Source organism: Myotis myotis, unplaced genomic scaffold (assembly GCF_014108235.1).
Source record: "Myotis myotis isolate mMyoMyo1 unplaced genomic scaffold, mMyoMyo1.p scaffold_m19_p_2, whole genome shotgun sequence".
Classification (NCBI taxonomy): domain Eukaryota; kingdom Metazoa; phylum Chordata; class Mammalia; order Chiroptera; family Vespertilionidae; genus Myotis; species Myotis myotis.
In genome coordinates, this window is record NW_023416324.1 from 7023025 (window position 1) to 7044535 (window position 21511).

Genomic DNA, 21511 nt, shown 5'->3' on the forward strand with positions numbered 1-21511 from the left:
CAGGGCGGGGGCCGCCCCACCGCTCCAGGGAGGGGACCCAGGGCCGGCCTTGGACCAGGCCCTCCCCGCCTCTCGCCGGGGGGGCGCCACCTCGGCGCACTCAGAGCTGCCTCCCGCCGCCTCCGCCCTCTCCGGGGGTGTGTCCCCGAAGTGGGGGGCGCGGGAGGCCCCGGGTGCGCCCGGCCGCCAGCCCAGGCCCCCTCCGGAGCGCGCGGCGAATGGTAGGCTCCATTGAAGAGTGCCGGGCGGCGCGGTGTCCTTCTCCGAGCGCTGTCGGCGCCGGGGTCTCGGGGAGCGCGGCTGCTCCTCCTCCTCCTCCTCCTCCTCTTTCTCCTCCTCCTCCCCCCGCCGCCTCGCTACCGCCGCGGCTCCGGCTGGAGGCGCCGCTGTCATTCCTGCGCCCGGAGCCGGCGCTGCCTGTGCCTGGGGGTCGGGGCGCGGGGGAGCCGGACGGCGGGGGACCCAACAGGTAGAGCCTGGGGGGCCCGGCCGCGCGCCCCCCGCGCGTCATGCAGCTCTTTGTCACCTCTCTCGCCCCCAGGCCAACATCCTGAGCATGATGGAAGACAATAAGCAGCTCGCGCTCCGCATCGATGGGGCGGTCCAGGCGGCCAGCCAGGAGGTGACCAACCTGCGGGCCGAACTCACGGCCACCAACCGGAGACTGGCGGAGCTGAGCGGCGGCGGCGGCCCCGGCCCCGGCCCGGGCCCGGGAGCGGCGGCCGGCACCTCGGCGGCAGACTCGGCGGTGGCGAACATGGAGAACCACCAGCTCGGCGTGCAAGGTAGGATCGCCTGGCGCCCGCCTGGCAGAGGAGAGGCGAGCGAGCAGGACCCGGGCTCGGAGGTGGCCGGAGGCTTGGTGTCCCCAACACCGGGGGCGAAATCGCCTTGCATGTGGCTTGTAACCCTTTCCGTCCGGCGGGGGCCACCTCGGCTGCCCTGCGAGGAGTTGCAGGCTGCTGTCATTAACGACAACCCGGGCGCAGCGTGCACGGGTTCCGGCGGTCACTCTGGCCCTGGGCGGCGCGAGGGGCATGCAGCCAGCGGGCCCCTTCTGGCAGCAGAAAGAGCCCTTAGATAGCACACAGGCCCCACTCCCTGGGCAAACTTTTCATGCCTGGGCCCTTGCCCCCACCGCGGCAGGGGCGAATGCCACCGCTCCCTGGGTTCCAGAGGCTGCTTCCTTTGGGATGACTGTTTCCCCTAGAGCAAGCTCCAGGCTCTGCTGTGCTGTTTGGGGTAGAGGATTGCGCTGCCGTGCACTTTTCTCCACGGATGCCAAAGCCCTTGTCTCCATTGCATCTGGACTTTATTTTCTCTCCATTTGAGATCGCGCGCGGGCAGTGGAATATCAATGCAACAGTAGATGCCCCTGCTCAGCAGGGAGTTTCAATTTCCAGCAAATATAAACACCAAGAGCACTTTGCAGGGGGAGATCTTAGATCTCAAAGGCTGAGTGATGGGCGCCTGTCGAAATGAAGGCTTAGATGGTGGGCTGGTGGGCTGCTGGGAGGGACTCTGTGCAGTTGGGGAGGGAAAAGAGACAGCTGGTCTGTGCTGACATTGACAGTGATGGACCTCTGACACCTCCTGCAAGGGCTAAAGGGGGAGGAAGCATCCAGAAGAAATGTCCTGTGTGTTTTCTGTGAATTGCAAAGTAAAATGCTCAAAGCTGGCTTTTCAGGCTTTTTCTTCTTTTCTTTTTCCTGTTTGTTTTTTTTTCTTGCCTTATTGCCCCTTTAAGAAACGAGTGTTACTGGTTATAAATATCATCTGAATTGTCAACTAAACTGCTGAAATCCAGAACAGGACAGAAAAAAAAAAAAATACAGTCCAGAAGGGTCACTTGTATAAACATGTCCTTGATGAAGTAGGAGGTACCAGTGGCTCAAAAGGATGTCCTGGTTGGTTTTGTTGTTATTTCAGGAGCTTCTCCTAAGAGTTGGGAGTCTGTTTTCGTAGGAATGCCGAATGCCAGCTCTCCAGCCGTTTCCATTCTGCCTTCCCTTCCCAGGGAGGGGGTGCTTTCCTGGGGCTGCGAGCTGTGAAGCCTGGTTGTTAGCAGTTCTGTGCTGAATCCCACATCAGATCTTAACTTGGTACTTCAGGAGCGCCTCTGAAGTCTCCGGAATTGGGGCATCATCTGGTCCCGAAGTAGCCATGACGTAATGGTGGGAAGGTGCTGTGCGCTGGTGTTTGCTGCGCGGTTTTCAAGGCGGCTGTCTGTATTCTGTCATTTCCCACTTGCTATGTCACTGTGTGCGGAAGATGCTCTTTGCTGCTACCTGGGGGTCGGGGGAGGGGAATGGCAAATGCTGTACTTTTTACAGGCAGGGACGCTTCCCACATGAAGAAATAGCCAAGAGCTCGGCAGTTTGCTAAGAATCCAAAGCCACGCTAAAGGGGACTGAACAATGCCGGTGTATTTCCCACCGTCTGCCACCTTCCTCAGCTGAGGAAAAGTTAAGTGGCTTTTCTCTCGAGTCTGGGGTCCGGTTGCAGACGGAGCATGCTAAGGGGGTCGGTGCCGCCGTGGTCTGCCCGCTCCACGTGGAAGTGGAGATACTTAGCTGACGGTGACATTGTTGTCCTGAAGCAACAGGGGTCTGTTTTCTTTTCCTTTTTTTCCTGCAAAAACCCACAAGGCTGTGGAAATGGAAACGGCTTTCAGGTCTCTTGCTCCTTGGAAATACACACGGGGCCAGCAGCTCCCTGGTGCTCTTGGGGGCCTGCCTGCCCGCCCGTGTGGGTGGCTGGATGAAGCTGGTCTTGACTTCTCCTCTGTGTACCACTGGTATGTTTCCAACCCGTTCCTAGGGGCCATTTCGTGATTTCACAATCAGAAAACAAAATGTTCAAGGTTTGAATTCAGCTTAATTGTTGGCCGCATATCCCTCATGGATGTGAATTTAGAACTGGTGTGATGGTTGAAAAGAAAACCAGCCCCCCCCCCCGCCTTATACATCCGGGGCGGGGGTGGGGGGGCATGTACTCCTGCAGCCACAGGACCTCCACCCAGTGCTTTTCACGTGACTTACTGTCTGTGGGTTTTTTGTTTTGTTTTGTTTTGTTTTGTTTTGTTTTGTTTTGTTTTCTGGGCGTTCTGCTTGCTCAGAACCCTCTGCAGAGGGGGCCGCTAGCTGCTTCTGCTCGGGCCTCCGGATTCCTGAAGGACAGCCTTGGGTTCTCTCGAGTGAATGTTCACACGGGGTGGTTGGTTTCCTCCTGCATCTTCATCACGCATCCCAGGAGGGCCCCCCGAGGCGCAGCTCTGGGGGTTCCTGACTGTTGTCCCGAATTAGGAGTCTTCTGCTTTGGTTTTGTCCGGGTTGGTGCGATTCCATGGGCCCAGACCCTATTGAGTGATCACTTTTCAAATCGAGGTTTTTTTGAATGAAATGAGTATCGTTCAAAATGCAGCTGTGTAAGTCATCTTTTCACTAAAGGGCATTATGCCCATATTCAATGCGTGCTCATGTACTTTTAATAATATTAGCACAAATGCTTACGGGGGAGAGTCACCTCTTGCTCTCGCTGCCGAGACATTGTTAAATCCCTTTTCAAATGTTTTGTTTAAATGTAAAAAAAAAAAAAAAAAAGAATTAAACTGGCTCATCCACCCACCATTGGAGGCTTTGCTCGAGTGATGATGTCGGACAGTAGGTAAGTTGATGAAGGAAACTCGGGTTTTCCTGGAGGGTTAACGCAGTGTGTCATTTAAACAAAATAACCACTTGGTTGGTCCCCTCTGCGAGCTGGCATGGTTGCTATGTAACAGAGTCTAGAAAGTGAGCTGCTGAAAATCTGGGCTCTCGGCACTTTGCAGGATCTTCTTTCGGAATCTGTTGAAAGAACGCTTGGCAGCCGGCCCATCTTCTCTCCCTGCCTCCAGCGAGTTGGAGAAGGCCTAATGAGGATGCTGGCATCCAGAGCGGAGCGCATCCGCGCGCAGGGTGGCACACTGCACGCTCCGGAGGCTGTCTCCCGGGTTGGGGAGGTCGGAACAGCCTGTGACAGGTGGACAGAAGGAGCCTCGGAAAGGGCAGAGCCGAGCGTTGCTTCCAGTGCGTCTTGTTGTCGGTAGCAGAGAACGGTCTGTTGAAAGTAACATTTCTAAGCTGTTTTCCTCAGCGTCACGTCTCTGGGAAAATGTGTTTAAAACCCTTGCTGTTCTTCAAGGGAAAAATATAGCCCTGTGTTTCTCCGAACATGTTTTATCTGACGAATGACCAATATTAAAGTCACCTGGTTGCTTTGCTATGCATAGAAGGAAACAGTGAAGCGCCACTGTACCCCGTTCAAATAGGTGTTAATGTACTTAACCTGAAAAACTTATGCCCAATAGGATGCCATTAGTTTGTAGGTTGTGTACTTAGATGCCTTTGCAAGTGGGAGTGCGGATAGCATCTTTCTTGGGTGGTGAGGACTTAGTGCCGATAGCATTTGTTAGCATGGGGATGGGCAAACGTGCCATTTCCTACATCTGTACACATTTTTGTTAAGTAGATGCAGGTTTTATTTTTTTTCTCCCCAGACATTAAAACAGGCTGTTCCTTCAGGTCTGACTGCTCTTTCTTAGCGTCACCACAACCCCGGCGACGGTGGTGTGAATTACCCTTGGACTGAGTTGAATGTGTGAGTAGCCTGCGGAGATCTCCTAGACACTGTTGCTTTGCAAAATACGCCTCGTCTTTTGGCATCCCCTTCCCAACTCATCCTGCCTCTGCCCCCGGCTCCCTGGGTAGACTTCTCTTTTCTAAGAAGGAGACTTTTCAAATGGCAGAGAGGATGGGACCAAATGTGGCGGGTGATCTCTGGGGCCTTCTGTCAGCTTGGCCCAGAGTCCCAGCGCTCATCACGTAGCACAGGCCCCGGTTTCCAGCAGGGGGACTGGGATGAAAGAGGCATGTGGGTCTCGTCAAGCCCTGGAGGGCTGCCATGAGACGGGGCTTCGAAGTTCCTCCCGAAAATCACCATGCGTGGTCACAGAGAGATAGATTACTTACAGATCAGGACAGCATGGCTGAAATTAGTTATTGATTGGCTATTATTTACTGTCTTTCCATTGTCTTTGGAAAATGCCTTCGGGGGACCCCTTAAGTCAAGTTTCTGGTTCTGGTTAATTTCACGCTTTCAAATTTCCATGATTTATTGAGGCCTTTCTAAACGTCTGTCAGATGAACCAGAAGTCTAAGCCAATCTGATTTTCATAACCGGAGCCCCGTCACATATCCGCCCTGGGTAGCACACGGCCTGTTCGCTCTGTTCCTCTCCCCGCTGCTCCCCAAGAGCGCTGGCACTTTTTAGGAATCCTGTGGGTTATAATTTGTGACTTCTGGCTGCCAGTGAGCTGGGAGCAGATGGGCTGGGCAGGTGGGGAGTACTCTTTGGAACGCTGCCTGCTCGCCACGCAAGTCATATGGGGCCCAGAAGGTCAAGCTTGGGGTGTGGGCCGTCTTCATTGCGTATCATATATGTGGGGGATATGTCCATGCCTCCGTTGTGTGGCCAGGGAAAGTGAAAGCCACATGAAATCCTCAGTTCTTTCCAGACCCTTCCCAGGACTGGCTGACGGGAGCATTAGCGGCTGGCTTCTCACCCCCTGCCCTCCGTCACTCTGCCGCTGGAGCCAGGGAATGGGCTTTTAAGTGAGATCTTGTAAATGAAAATTAGTCCGTACTGTGGGCTGGATATTTGGGCGAGTGACACGTGGGGTGACAAGCGGTGCCACCAGCAGTCGCCATTGCAATGTTGTAGCCGTCTGAAACGCAGGCAGCACAGGTTCAGGCGGAACCATTTAGGAAAAGACAGCTTCCCCGAAGCCAGTAACGGGACCATCCAGGGTGGCAGATTGTACCTGACAGTTCAGAGCAGGTGAGAGCCCTGCTGGCCCAAGTCGCCATCCGAGGTCCCTGCCAGGCCCGTCTTGCCTGTGGCGAAGCCGGAGGAAGCTCGTTCTCCCCACGTGGCTGGATGCGACCAGAATGTTCCTGCTTGTTCAACGCGACCTCAGGTTTGAGCTTTGAGGCCACGCTGTGCTCCCTGGGCGCCCCTGCTTCTCCCTCGGACTCCTAAGCGGCAGGGAAGATGAAAGAAGCCAAGCGTCATCTTAATGAGTTTGGCAAGAACCACTGTGTGAGCAGGTGGCTTCTGTGCGGTGGGAATTCATTGGCTCTCAATTTGTTTTGGTGGCTTTGTGGACATGGCCTTGCCGGGCCTTTGGGTCCGATTTCTGAAAAGCTCGTGTCCCCCTCTCTCTGATGAATTGAAGCCCGAGCACAGGAGCTTGGCTGGAGCTTGTACTGGGGTCCCCAGGCCTCTGGGCTCCCTCCTGTGATGTGCGGCCAGGCTGGGAGGCTGGGGAGAAGGAGAGGAGACCTGGCCCGGCTCCCACGCCCCCCTCTTCTTCCATCCCAGCCGGCACTGGGGCACCTTTGTGGGGATGCGAAGGACCTTCCGTTCCCAATGTTGTCTCAGCTCTGCGGACGGTTTGAAGCCATTAAGAGCCAAGAGCCCTCCAATGGGAGGCATCCCAGAGCTAATGGAGGGGCGGGCCAAAGTAGGTGACAGTTGTAATACAATAATCAAAAAACGATAATACAAGAATAAACTGTGTTTCTCGTATTCACCACTACACACCTACGATCCCCCCAACCCCCCACCCCATATCTTACACTCACCTTGGTGCTCAATTCTTGGGTGCATCACAGCACACGGTGTGTCAGGGACCATCCGGACCCCACGGAGTTCCTTCTTTCTGGTGAAGGGGAATAGTTTAATGCAGGACGGAATGAGAACGCGCTTCGGTGCCTTTGTCACACTTTTCAATAGGTCATAATAAGGCCTGACTGCGCTTCAAGTATAGACCCAGTGCTTAGCATACATAGTTGAACCCCGAACCCAGTGAGGTGGCAGCTCTTATGCCCATTCTTCAGAAGAAGAAACTGGGACTCAGAGGTTACGTTGCTTGTCTACCATGACAAAGTAATGACCATGATGGTGATGATGACAGCAAGCTTTGACATAGTCTTCACTCGGCCAGGTACTGTATGTTCAGTGTGCTGTTGCATATTAATGATTTAAGCAGTGCATTCGATCCTCATAATGATGTATGAGGCAGGTGCCATTGTACCCATTTTACATCTGAGAAAACTAAGGCACAGAAATGAGGTTGCTTGCTAAAGGGCCAGTAAGTGACCAAGCTCTGGCCCCAGAGACCACGCTCTTACTCATTCCGCTGCCTGAGGAAGGCTGAGAGAGCTCCAGCTCATCTCCATTCTTGATTACTATTGCTTTCGTCTAAAGGCAGCTCTGGTGATGAGTTCTTGCGATGGAGAGTTAGGGAAGCAGCCATGCCTCTCTCTCAGGTGTGAGATGAAGTGATAGAGAGGGAACTTGATCCTGCTCGCGAGGTTAGCAATCCAGGACTCACCTGTCACCTGGGAGGAGAAGCATTTTGTCCTGGGCTTGAGGCCTCCTACTTCATGGACTTTGTATGTTTCTCTTTCCCAGGAAGGATGCGTCCAGCCAAAGCTGGAATTGTGGTCCTCCTATTCTCCATCCTTCCCTTTCCTGGGTTCTCTCCCTGTGGCCTCAGTAGCCTCCATTGGCCTAAAGTCATGCTCAACAAGAGACCTGTTAACTTCTTCAGATTCCCTTATACTAGAGTTTCCCAGCCCTGGCACCATGGACATTGGAGGCAGGATAATTCTTTGTTGGGGGCGGGAGGGGCTGTCCTGTGCATTGTAGGATGTTTAGCAGCATCCCTGGCCTCTGCCCACTAGATGCCAGTAGAACCCTCCACACCCCAGTTGTGACAACCACAGATGTCTATAGAAGTTGCCAAAGTGTCCACTGGGGGCCCACATCATCCTGGGTTGAGAAGTGCTTTTCATGCCAGGCATTCGGGGAGACCTGGTTGTGAGACCCAGAATGGCAGCCCCATGAGAGCAGTTTTTCTGTTCTCCGTTCCATCCACAGCACCTAGAACAGTGCTGTACGTAGCGAAAGCTCAGCAAAGTTGTCAAATGAATGAACGAATGGATGGATGAACCCATGATTATTAAATTACAGAGTGTGCGGAATTCGGTCTACTTACCACGTTACACAGGGCGTCATGAAGATCATCGCTGTAATGATAGGTGATCAACTTAATTGTTTACTTGCGATAGGTCAACACTGTTCTAAGCCCTTCTCTCTGTACTCCGTTAACCCTTTCAACACTTTCTAGGTAAGTGCAATGTTTGCCATTTTACAGATGAGAAAACAGGCACAGAAAGGCTCTGAGGCTCACCTAAGGTCACCGAGCTAGCAAGTGGCAGAGCTGGGGTACAAACCCAGAGCCCGCCTGCTGCCCCAGCCAGGGTGCCGCTCAGCTTTGCAGAGTTTTCCCTCTTCCTGACCGAGAAGTCATTTTTGTTCTAAAGCTGGCACGGCGGCGATTTTAATTAAGGTTTGTATGTGGGACACTAACCCCTTCATCATCCGGCCTCAGAGCACCTCGGTACCAACGTGCTTTGTCAGCACCGGAGCATCTGCAGCCAGGAAGGGCTGGTGTCCGGCCAGAGGGCAGGGCGTAGCTCGTGGCTGGGCCATGTTCCTGTGTGAGGCTGTCTCTTCTCGCTGCCTCCCTGCTGGGCTTCGGCCGGAGAGTCCTGGAGAGGACTCGAACCTCTTTCCTTTCTGCGAAAGGGAGAGTGGGCCCCGGAACTCCTTAGCAGGGGAACCATTCATTCTTAGAACAGGGCTGCTCCAGGGCCAGAGCCGGGGAAATGGAGAGACTTCGAGGTCATCCGAGAGTTAGTACCGGCAGTAGCCAGTGTTGGTTGAGCCTCTGTCACGTTTTCCCAGACACTGTGCTTGGGGACATTGTCCCGTCTCACTTCCGTATCACAGCGAGTAGGTAATGTTACCACCTCCATTCTGCAGATGGAGAAATCGGGGCTTAGTGAAGTTGCTTTTCTTTCTTTGTTTAAAAAATATATATTTTTGACTTCAGAGAGGAAGGGAAAGGGAGAAAGAGAGAGAAACATCAGTGATGAGAGAGAATCATCAGTCGGCTGCCTCCTGCATGCCCCCCACTGGTGACCGAGCCCACAACCTGGGCATGTGCCCTGAACAGGAATCAAACCATGACCTCCTGGTTCATAGGACAACACTTAACCACTGAGCCACACTGGCCAGGCAAGGTTACTTCTCCAAGATCTGGAAAGTGGTCACCTTTCGAGGAGAAGGACAGGGGGTGGAGACACAGGTTCGGCTGACCCGGGCGCCTGCCCACGTCACCACAACAAAAATGTGGAGATGTGGATGTTTCACCTTTTTGCTTACATGCCTTCCCTCTCCCTTTCTCTCTTCTTTCTTCTTCTCTTCCTTTCTTCCTCCTCTCCTCTCTGTCTCTGTCTAGCTTGAGAGACTGGGCACACAGGTTCAGGGACCACAGATTTAATAAGATACAGACTAATGGCAGTCTGGTAGGTATGACTGACATGGAAACCTAATTACATCTTCTCTATATATAAAAGCCTAAGCAACCTATATGACAGGACAACTGGCCGGTAGCTATGACATGCACTGACCACCAGGGGGCAGACTCTCAACATAGGAGCTGCCCCCTGGTGGCCGGTGCGCTCCCATAGCCAACCTTCCAGGGCTGGCCAACCTCCTGTGGTTCCTCCCCTCAGCCAGCCAGATTGGGACTGGACTAGATGGCCCAATCGGCCGGGAGGGACCCCACCTATGCACGAATTCATGCACCGGGCCTCTAGTTTTATAATAAAGGTCTAGCAGGTGTAATGGGAAAATAGATGATAAGGTGACAAATACAGAAGCCTTCACAGATGTACATGGCAGTGGCAATAGGGAATAAACGCATGCTGGGAAAATGCATTAATCTTGCTACTAAAGGTCACACTGACCAGGAGAGATGATTAAAAGGTGTAGCTTTTTTGGGTAGGTTGGGATTGCACACTGCCGAGGACAGCTGCTGGCTGGGGCCTTCTCCCCCAAAGAGCATGTCTTAAGGAGAAGGAAGATGTGGATAGTACAAGGTCTAGGTCTTGCATATCTTTTTGTTTTTCCTCCAAAGAGAACAAGAGAAGTACATTTCAGTAGGCCCTGCATCTTTTAAAATAAGCTCTCCCTTCCTGTTATCTTCCTGGCAGAAGCTGGGCTCCTTGTCAGCTGCAGCAAATGAATTAGTTCGTCTTCCTTGATGAACTTGAACTGTTTTGAAACCATTGAACATGGTGTATTTGCTTTAACTCAGAAAGTGTAACTTGGAACATAATGGGTCCCCCGCCCCCCATTCTTGCCATTTGAAATCCCGTATTACAAGGTATGAAATTCAGAAATTTGATAGTGGCCCTGGGGAGTTCAATTGGGGTACCATGGAGCATGATAAAGGATGGCTGGGAAAACTGGCCTGTGATGACATGGATATTGATGATCTTAATTAAGGTGTCCATCAAATGGATCGCTATTCCTATTCCTACACGTTTCCTGTGTAAAGCGGGAAAAATTGGGAATGTTTGGCACATCTTGAGGTTTAGGGGGCAGGAAGGCGAGGCCTGGCTGCCGTTCCGTGGACACTGCCCGCCAGTTTCCCAGCAGACGTTTCCGTCTCAGTGCAAGTCTGCGGAGAAGGACCGCGATTCCAGTGTCAGCTGCTCTGCAGTCAGGCCATCACCCCGCCAGGAGGGTGCGGACCTGGTGAACACTCGGCTGCCAGCACCTGGCTGGCTTCTCCCCTGGGCCAACTCAAAGTCCACACTCCAACTTCTTCATTGTCATCACCGGCCTCTAAAGCAAACAGGCTGGGTCCAGCACCCTTCGTTTACAAAGCCCCCCTTTCCATGTCCCTTTTCCAGGGTTCCACTGCCTGTACCCACCCCTCTTCTTTCCTCTGCACCGGGAAGGCGCTGGGGAAGCACTGTGGCTTATCACCCCGCTCTGCGGTATACCCAGGCGTTCACGGCATCATCTCCATGGGCCCCGCCAACTGGCTCGTGTGATTGAATTGAGGTAGACACAGCAATCTATTTCTCAAATAAAGAAATGGAGGCCCAGTGATTTAAGCTGACTCGTCCAAGATTATCGAGCTGGCCAGTGAACCAAATCTACTTTCTTTCTCCCACTGCAAGATTGGCCGGCTGCACAGCAGCAGCAGAGGAGGTCTGACCTTGCCTTGGCCACTACCTTGGGGGCGAGGACACCCCCTCCCGTCTTGTAAGGCCTGCCCGGCCACCTTATCACCCCAAGACTGTGCTCACTTACTTTAAGCTCCCATGTCCAATGTCCAGTCACGGCGAAGGGAAAATCCAGTTTTACCAATGTAATCCCATTTTTTACACTATGTGCTTTTATCATTTCGGTTACATATTTAACCCCACTCTTTTACACTGTTCTGTCATCCGTCAGTGGGTTTTATAGTCATCTGACACCTTAGCAGAGACTTTCCATGACCTCTCTTCTTCCTGCCTGGCCTGGCCTGGCGCTTGCCCCACCCCGCCAGCCTGCCTCACAGCAGGTAGGGGTCTGCAGGGTTGCAGCGTGGGACCTCCCGGTTGATTGCAATGAGCTGGAGCTGGGAATGAGTCTCTGGGGGAGGAGACACTTTTGCACCTGACACTGCCCGCCGTCATGGAGGATTCTTGAATGTGGGAAGCACATCTGAGGGGCGCCTCTGGTCTGCGCCTGTGGAGGTGGGCACTCTGCAAGCGCTGGAGGCAGGGTTCAGCCATCTCAGCACCTCTGCGGACTTTCTCTTTTTTTTTTCACTCTCCCTTCTGGGAAACTCCATTTAACCTCTGTGGTCTCTTGAATCAGGTTCTTTGGGTTCATATGCAAGCAAAGGGCTGGTTTAGTCAGGGGTCCTCAAACTTTTTAAACATGGGGCCAGTTCACTGTCACTCAGACCGTTGGAGGGCTAGACTATAGTTTAAAAAAAAAACTATGAACAAATTCCTATGCACACTGCACATATCTTATTTGGAAGTAAAAAAACCAAAACAGGAACAAATACAATATTTGTATTTGCATGTGGCCCGCGGGCCGTAGTTTGAGGACCCCTGGTATAAATTTTCTACCTGACTTGATAGCTGTGTAGGTGCGCGCTCTCACTCCTGCTGCGGCCACACTGCCTGAGCTGCAGGTGGACTTCCTGCTGCTCCAGGTTCACCCTTAGGCCTGGTACTCAGGGCGGTAGCCAAGACCAAAGGAGTGGCAGAGAACGCAGGGACGATCAGAGTGGGCCATTTGCTGTGCGTCTTAGCGGAACGGAGGGGGAGTATCACCCTGAGGCCCGCAGCGGTGGTTAACGGATTCATTAGCGTCTGGGAGTCTCATCACCTTTTCGTTTCAGTGCAACTTGTTCTCGGTGCAACCAGGAACCTTCTCGCTTCCTAAACCTCTGGCAGCAAAAGAGAAGTAACGAGGATCGAACGTCACTTGAAGATCTATGTATAGTGGCTCTGGGAAAGCAGCGAGTATTCTGAAGGATCAGAAGGTTTGGGTACTTGGAGTTGTAGATTGGTATCAGCTTTAAACACTTAAGATTCCCCCCACTGCCAAGAGATGCTGTTCCTGTACATTTGCGAGAGGACTTTCTGATTTGGTTTGGCGTTCACAGCAAGGCTCCTCTTTCTGGTCTGAATGACGGAGCTAATGTAGGACTTGGCAAACTTTTCCTGTGAAGGGCCATCAGTTTACGTCTGGATGTAGTCTCTTTGTCATTCATAGTCCCACTGGAACAGCGTCCCGGTTTTTATTTGTACTCTTTTTAATGATAAGGGAGAGCAAGAGAGAGAGAAAGATTGATTTTGAATGAATTCTGGTCCCTACATATTCATAGTTGTATTTTTTTCTATCTGCTTGAGAAAACACATAAATACAAAGAATACATGGAATTCAGGATTATTGTCAAATGGATGCTTCTTCTGCCTCTGCATATATTTGGAAAATAATGGGACATAGATGAAGAACGATTCATTTTGTCCGAGGGCTGCGTGGGTGGATTTTGAACTTCCTGTAAGTCACTCCCACTGCACAGTGTCTCTGTGGCCCACACATAGGGAACTGCTGCTACTGAATGCATTTGGTCATGTGTGTTTAGCTGGTCAGTATGATCCTCAGCAATGCCCTGTGCAGTTAGGGGCTTGCTAAGTGCCTTAGGAAATTATGGCTGCCCGTGTGGCTCCATTGATTAGGCATCATTCCATGCACCGAAAGGTCACCAGTTTGATTCCCGGTCAGGGCACATGCCTGGGTTGCAGGTTCCATCCTCAGTCAGGGTATGTGCATGGGAGGCGACCAATTGATATTTCTCTCTCTTGTCGATCTTTCTCTCTCTCTCCTCCTCCCCCTCTCTTTCTAAAATAAATAAAAACATATTTTTAAAAAAGAAAATTATGGCTACTGTCCCAGGCTTTTGAGTCTCTGCTGATTTTAAAGGATTCCTCTGTTCCTCAAATGCCTCATGTTGTGATACGATCAGATTTATCTATGATTTGGGCCCTCAACTTAAAAAAAAAAAGCCTTTATTTCAGCAAAAATTACTCCAGTGACTTCCTCGCATGAATATTGGAAAGCACCAGTCATAGTCAGAATAACAGAACTGGCCCTAAACTAGATTTCAGGCGATATGATTTGATTGGCCAGCTGCCATCGCTAACTAGCGTCCTCCTGCCCCATCTCCATCTAACTCCTAAAGCCCCTCAAGCATGTGATCCATCATATCATTTTCTCATTTATGCCAGCGCTGGGTAATGGCCTAATCTCTCCAGCAGCATTCAGATTTATTAGAGAAGATGGCATTTACAAAATCACCGTGCCCCGGCAAACACCCTCAGCCACTCTGCACTTTCTTATTATTATAAACCTTCCTTGGAACAATGGTGTATCACCTGCAATTAAAATCACCTGGAAGACCCAGGTAAATGGTTTTCATTTCTGTCCTTTTGTGCTGATATTTGGCTGGTGGCCCACCGAGGACGTAGCGGCGAACCTTAGAGAGAGGCAGGTAGGTTTCGGCTCACAGAGGGGCCGGTCTTGCTGAGGATGCAAGAGGCCCATGGGGAACGTGGTCACCACCAGAGCCTGGATGACCATCTGCCAGGCTTGTTGGCAGAGCTGCTTCCTACTCAGTTCAGAGGAAGAAAACATGTGGGACAGCAAATGGGATCTGGCCGAGAGCAATCTTCCCTTTTCTGTGTTCTGCATTCACATTGGGCGTCGAAGAACATGAAAAGGTTAGCGGCCGCAATATGCTGTCCTTTGGGTACAGCCCAGAGAAGTGTGGGGAGGCAGCGGGTGTGAGAAAGGGTTTCGCTGGCTCCAATGAAGCCCAGTGACATGTTGGAACAAATTAAGATGCCCCCACAGGTTCAATACTTGCAGCGTGGACAGAAATCTCTGGAGCCGTCGCCTGCATGCACATCCTGTTCTCTTGACACTTATTAGCTGTGTAAGATGGGCGTGTTGCTTTCCAGCCCAGGCCTCAGTGTCTGGAGAAAACACTGGCCCCGATGTTGCTGGGCTGATGCAAGATCGCAGGAGAAGGCGTGTGTGGAGCAGCGAGCTGGGGCCTGGCACTTGCCAAGTCCTCCGTAAATGTCTGTCGTAACGGGTGCCATAAATGTGCGTTCCTTTGCAGCGGTTCTCAACTTGTGAGTCGTGACCCCTTTGGCGGTTGAACGAACCTTTCACAGGGGTCGCCTAAGACCATCCTGCATATCAGATATTTACATGACGATTCATAACAGTAGCAACATGACAGTTATGAAGTAGCAACGAAAATAATTTTATGGTTGGGTCACGACATGAGGAACTGTATTTAAAGGGCCAGAAGGTTGAGAACCACTGCTTTACGGCCTCCATGCAGGCACATGGAGGGGGTGCGGGTGGGGACTGAGCTCACACTTTTGTTTATTGAGCTCATGCTTTCGTTTATTCCTTCAGTTAGCAGTCATTAAGCACGTCTTCTGATTGACAAGCAAGGTGATGGGCGCGAGGGATGCCAGGACCAGGACGAGTAAGGGGCTCGCCTTCTGTGAAGCCAGAGGAGGCAGGGGCAGCCGGGGAGTGCCCAGCGTGGGCTCCAGGGGACTCAGAAGTTCCAGCCTCCACAGGGGCTGAGCTGCCAACTGCATGGCCGAAGACGTGGGTCACATGGCTCCCGCCTTCCGCCCCTGACAGGGATTTTAAATTGGGGGAATATTGCCCTTCCTGGGTTCAGCAGAGGTCATGTAAGCCTGAGCCTCTGCAACAGGCGTGTCGGAGAGAAACTCGGAAAACTGGGGTAGAGAGGAGAGGGGAGCCCCAGGGAAGAGCACGCGTGTGGGTTATGGCATCGCAGGTCTGCACCACACCGGAAGGGACATGGAAGGCTCTCTCATCCCTCATGGTCTTGATTTTGCTGTTGGAGAAACTGAGGCCAGAAAGCTGAGGCCAGGTGAGCTGACAGAGGTCTCACAGTGCTTTGTAGCGGGGCCCAGGCTGGAGTGGTGACACTGGCTTCCTGGTCCAGTGCACGTCCCCCTGCTCTCACTCTCCAGGGCGGTGTCCCCACCGGGGCCCAAACACGCAGGTCCATGCGCAGATCCCAGCAGAACCGTAATGCACCACGGACACGTCCCTCCTGTGCCCTCGAGGAGCTTCCATTCTGAACCCGGGACGTGGAAGACAGAGGAGCCCTGCGCTGTGGAGCTTCTGGTTCGGTCTCGTTTACCAGCGAGCATAGAGGAGGATGATTTAAAAAAATAATAAAGCACAAGCCAGATGCCCAAATTAAAACACTAAATTTTCCTGGAGTGTATGTGCTCTGAGCAATGTAAATAAAGGTGAGGGCTGGGCCCTCTGCCGTAAATCAGCCTCAGCCACAGGCTCACCCCCTCCGGTTTGTTTGGGCATGTTGCCCCATCACCCACCCCTCTTGGCATTTCCAGGATACCAGGGGGAGGGCTCCATTTGTCATCCTGCTTGTCCTCCCCTGGGCTTCTTGGAGCAGCAGTCTCCGGGTTGCCTTTTGCATGAAATATTTAGCTCAGGGATAGAACCAGGCATTTCAGAGCAGGCGGGATACACCCGGGAAGGCTGGTTTTCTGCCCTCGTGGCCTCATTTGCATTTATTTTGCTCCGGACCATTTGTAATGTGGTGGAGGGTGTCCATCAAATAGCCATTAACTCTTCCGCCAGCTCCTAAGGGGGCGGTCGGGGTTGCCTCTTACTAGTTCAAGGGATAACGTGGCCCGTCCCTTTGGCCATTCAGTTGGTATCACGAGCCACCGTGGATGTTAGAACTTTGTTTCTGTTTTGTCTCTCAGGGACCGTGCGAGACCTCAGTCTTGGTTGTGTGACTGACGTTCCTTTAACTGGACTTAGATTCCTGTGTTTAACCAGTAGTTTCCCCCCTTCCTAGCATGTCATCTTGTTGAGGCACACCATGGATGTTTCTCATTTAGGCAATGGGGCCGATACCTTATGGGAAGTTTTTAAAAAATTAAGTGAGGTAATAATATAGTGGGGCCTTGACTTACGAGTTTAATTCGTTCCGAGATCGAGCTCGTTAAGGAGCTCGTTAACTCAAATTACTCTATCAACTCAATGCAAAAAATCGGCCGAGAGAGACAGCTGGTATCTCAAAAAACTCGTTAGTCAGGAAGGCCCCACTGTATATGGGAACCCCTGTGCTAAGTGCTTGGCACCTATGTGTTAAGGATTCAGTGAGTGTCAGCTGTAAGGATTTAAAACTATAGCCCAGCCCTAGCAGGTTTGCTCAGTGGGTAGAGTGTCAGTCTGTGAACTGAAGGGTCCCATGTTCGATTCCAATCAAGGTCACATACCTCAGTTGCAGGCTTGATCCCAGGCCCTCCCTGGATGGGGCGCGTGCTGGAGGCAACCAATCGATGTATCTCTCTTGCATTGATATTTCTCTCTCTCTCTAAAAATCAGTGGAAAAATATCCTCCGGTGAGGATTAACAAAAACAAAAATAAAGAACGTCCCGAAGCCTCTCACAGAAGACCTCTAGTGCCCATGACTGACTTCTCTTGAGAGTGACAACAAATTTAAGGAAGAGCTAATTTAAGTTGGAATCTTGGATTTTCAATCCAGAGTGTTTGAAGCCTTATTGTCCTCATTCATTTTGTGGTTTGATCTATGGGGTTTCCCACTTGGTGGGGGCAGGAGGGACTCCTTGAGTGCCCACTGCTATCTGCTCACCTTAAGTACGTCCAACCGAAGTCTTATCTCCGACAGCTCATGCATCATCCTCCCCAGGAGAGGGCACCCCACGGACTCAGGGACAAGCCCTCTGTTCATTCCGGGATCGCCTTTTCTCAATTATTTATAGCTTGCCCGCTGGTGTTTCAAGCTCTTGTTGTTAAGAGGAGAGAAAGGCCTTGAGTGCTGAGAGGTGGCAGCTGAGTCCAGCACTTGCTTCCCTCTCAGGGCTCAGTTTTGTTTGGGCTGCAGGACGGGCTTTGTGAGACGTGTGGCCCATGTGGCCCCGCCGTGTCCTGGTGGCGAGTGAGGATTCGACCTGGGAAGCTCACGATCCCCTTCTGCTTTCAACTGGTTGCGTGACTGGACACATCACCTTCATGCTGGAGCCTGAACAGTAAAATGAGAGGGAAAGAGTGGACGGATCATGCCTTTTTCCAATATACGGGTCATAACACATATTTCTTGGGCACCTGCTCTATGGCAGGCTCTGTCCTGAGCTTATGGAGCTCAGAGGCGACTGGGGCCGAGGGAGGATGAGGGCGGCAATGAGGGTAACGATGACACCGATGTTTACTAGTTGATGAGGAAGGACAAGATGCTGTTCTAAAAGCTGTCTGTGTATTTCTGTGTGTAATCCTCACATCAAGTATTATGAGTCCATTTTGAAGTATATAATTCAGTGGTATTAAGTATATTCACAATGTTGTGCAACCATCTCAGCATTGATCCCGGGGTTTTAATCACCTGGAGCAGAAAGAAGCCCAGTACCCATTAGCAGTCACTCATGTTTCCCCTCCCTGCAGCCCCTGGCAACCACTCATCTGCTTTCTGTTACTATGGACTTGTCTATTCTGGACATTTCATATAAATGGAATCACACACGATGTGACTGCTTATGTCAGGCTTAATTCGCTTAGCATAATGCTTTCAAGGTTCATCTGCATGTGGCATATATCAAAATGTCATTCCTTGTCATGGCTGAGTAATATTCTATTGTCTGCATTATATGACGTTTTCACCCACTCATCATCTGATGGGCACAAGAGTTGGATCTACCATGTGGCTGTTGTGTGAAGAGTGGCATGGAGTCACTTTAAATCAAGTTTTGGCCTCAGCTCAGCTCCGCAGATCAACGTACGGGAACCCTGATCCCACTGAGTGTCAGTTTACCCATCTGTATCATGATGAGACTGATGTGTGTGTGCAGCTGTTTATATGCGCGTGTACACTGTCTACAAAAGCGAACCATCTGCTTCTCCTTGAATTGTAAGTCTAATAGAAAAATTAGATAACTTTGAAATTGTTTGAAGCCCTGAGAATTCTATTTAGAATCAACGTGATAAGAGCACCCGTTTCTGAGCGTTGCTGAGGTCATTAAACGTGCTCATCTATGGAAGGCGTGGATTGCTGGCTCAGCAAATCTGAAGCACCCAGTGAATGTTGTGATCATCGCTGGAATCCTCATCCTTGTGGTGATTGGCACAGTGTTCTCTGGGCAGCGGGAAGCTGCGGTAGGTTTCCTGGGTCGTGGCCTGTCTAGGAGAGAGCCCTGCCGGATGGACTCTGGGCACCTGTTGTCCAGAGGAGATCTGGGACGTGTGACTGCAGCAGCATCCTCCTCCTCTGCCTGTTCTTCCTAAAATACCGCGCCCTTGCAACAGGGCTGCCCTGTGCCCATCAGTTCAGGTGGGAGTGGATGAGACCTAGACCCTGGCCAGCGCATTTACCATCCAGTGCTTATAGCAGCAGATTATGACCAGCCCCGGCTCCAGAGTGGATGGCCTGGAACCGAGCCCTCTCGCCGCTGCTGGTTTACGGTGCGCCCTGGCCAAGTGACTTAACCTCTCTAGGCCTCAGTTTCTCCATCTGTAAAATGTCACTGCAGTGGAGTCTACTAGCTTATCCTGAGGTCCTAAGGAGGTGGTGAACACAGAAGCATTTGCACAGTGCCTGCTACCTGATAGGCTCTCACCTGATTTTTTTTTTCTTTTCTTTTTTTTAAGAGGAGAAAACGTATGTATAAATTACATAATACCGGTTGGAATTTCTAAGAGAAGATTTAACAGCCCTTGGAAGTTCAAAGGAGAGAGAGTATCTCTGAATAAAATGGAGCCTAGAAATTTGACTCGAGACCTTGTGAGGAAATGATACTAGCTCTGCTTTTCAGTGCTTATTGTACTAAACACCTTTAATTTCATTTCATTTGACTACGTGCCCTTTCTTAAGATGGATTACGTTTTTAAACCTGCTCAGCAATCCTGCTCATGAGGCTCATCCACAGTTTTTAGATGAGAGCAAGGCCTTGCCCAAGGTCACGCAGCAGATAAGCGTTGAGCAGAGGAATTCTGCTGGCCCCAGAGTCCCACCAGAGGGTCACTTGAAAGTGATTCCCCGTGGCTAATCCACGCGGCCTGGAAAATGCTTTGGTGTAGGAAATCCACAAAGTGATTTCCCCTTCTGCAGGGAATTTGAGTTGAAAGTAAATTTGCATGTTGTGAATTGAATGCACAAATGAAAAAGGAGCAGACCTGGGCGGGTGTAGGGTGGCGGATGCTAGCGGGAATACCACAGTGGGCAAGAGGCTTTGGAATCGGACGTGGGGTCCAGTCCCGGCCCTGCCGCTCACTAGCTGCGTGTGACCTTGAGCAAAGCACAAAGTCTCACGAAGCCTGAGGTCATCACCTTTGAAATGGACGTGATCACAGCACCGGCACTGTGGGTGACCGTGCAGGTCCCAGGCGGTGGTGCGTGTGGCAGTCTCAGCAGACCCCCTGGCACATGCCCACCTTCGGCCAGCGTGTCCTCATCGTCGCAGACAGGGTGTCAGTGCGGTGGTCCAGAAGGGCCCCCTCTGCTCGTCCTAGGAGCCACCCGCCGGCCTCTGTGTCGGAACTTCCTTGCTGGCTGGGAGGAGGACCCCAGAGCAGATGGGCAGCTGGGGCAGAGGCGGGAGTCGGGGACACGTTCCTGGAGCTTCGACCTCCCGGGGGAGCTGCCAAGTGAAAAGACAATTGCTAGAGAGGAGCCGAATCCTTTGTGCACTGGTCCACAGGGGACTGGACCAGGGCCACCCGAGTCATTTGTCATCTGCTAATGGGGCTAATCAATGGCCGGAGGGTGGAAAGAGGGGGGCTTCCTGCCCGCAGCAAGCAGATCCATACAGGGTCTGCAGGGTGACTGTTATTTCTCAACAGTGGATGCTGCCTTTCACAGATAGATTTCGGTTGCTTCCGAACGCAGGAAGTATGTGTTCAACCCACGTGACCGGTTCAGTAAAGCTCTGGTTCTGCTGATTTCGGCTGTGTCTTTTAACCCTCTGTTTTGCAAGGCAATGGAGTGTAAGGAACCACTGTGGCCGTCTCTCTCCCCCATCACCCCCCTCTCCCCCCACCTCTCAGGACCACACTGACTCCCAAAGGCCTCTTTGCTTTGCTCGGACTCCCGGGGCGCAGCCTGTGTTCTTGGCTTCTCGGCACCTGCCCCTGTCCAGCGTTGACCCCCGAGAGACTGGCTACAGAACGAGCCCGATGGCCCAGCCCAGGCCTGCCTTCCTCAAGCTCCCGAAAACACGGGCCTTTGCTCTGTTTAACTTGGTTTCGCATGGGAACGCTGCAAACCCTGAAAAGCTTTCCTTAGCCTGTGCTTCCTGCCTAGGCAGAGCCTCAGGTTCAGGAGCCCGGGACCTCACCCTCCTAACCTTGTCCATTGCCCACAGCCGGCTGCTTTAGCACGCACGCGCACACACACACACACACACACACACACACACCCGACCGCCCCCCTCCCCCGCACACATTGAAGGCAGTTTGGGAAGAAGAGCACAGACTTTTATTTCCTCCTTCACCTGTGAGCGTCTCCAGGTCGGATCTGCTCTGACTTCTTGAGCGTCGCAGCGGGCACAGTTGGCATTGAGTAACTGCTGATGGGTCCAGAGGCCCCAAAGCCAGCCCGCTGAGGCTCCATCTTGGAAGGGGCCACTGTATGGGCATAATTTGATTGGAAAGTATGGGTTTGCTTAATATTAGACCCTCATGGGACATTAAACAAAATAGTGACAGGTGACACTATGTTTAGTAAAATAAGGTACCTTTGCAATTTTACATTTTTGTAAAATATTAATTGATACCTGTCAAACTCTCCACTTAATTTTTAAGCCTTACGTGAAATGAAATTCAGATCATGGGTTCATCTGTTTGTTCCGATTCATCTTATTTGGACGGTGTTAAAAGTTTTCTTTGGAATCCAACAAACCTGGTTCAAATCCTGACTCTGTGACTTAACTAGCTGTA

The 21511-nt window shown here is 51.8% G+C and overlaps 1 protein-coding gene across 1 annotated transcript in view; it reads left to right on the forward strand.

Annotated features, from left to right (window-relative positions):
* Positions 1 to 308: 308 nt before the first annotated feature.
* Positions 309 to 21511, forward strand: part of KAZN (kazrin, periplakin interacting protein) — a 350665-nt gene continuing 329462 nt past the window's right edge. Inside the window, exon 1 of the mRNA XM_036348161.1 lies at positions 309 to 785. Coding sequence (XP_036204054.1) covers positions 557 to 785 — 229 coding nt within the window. The 5' untranslated portion in view covers positions 309 to 556. The remainder of the gene's footprint in view (positions 786 to 21511) is intronic.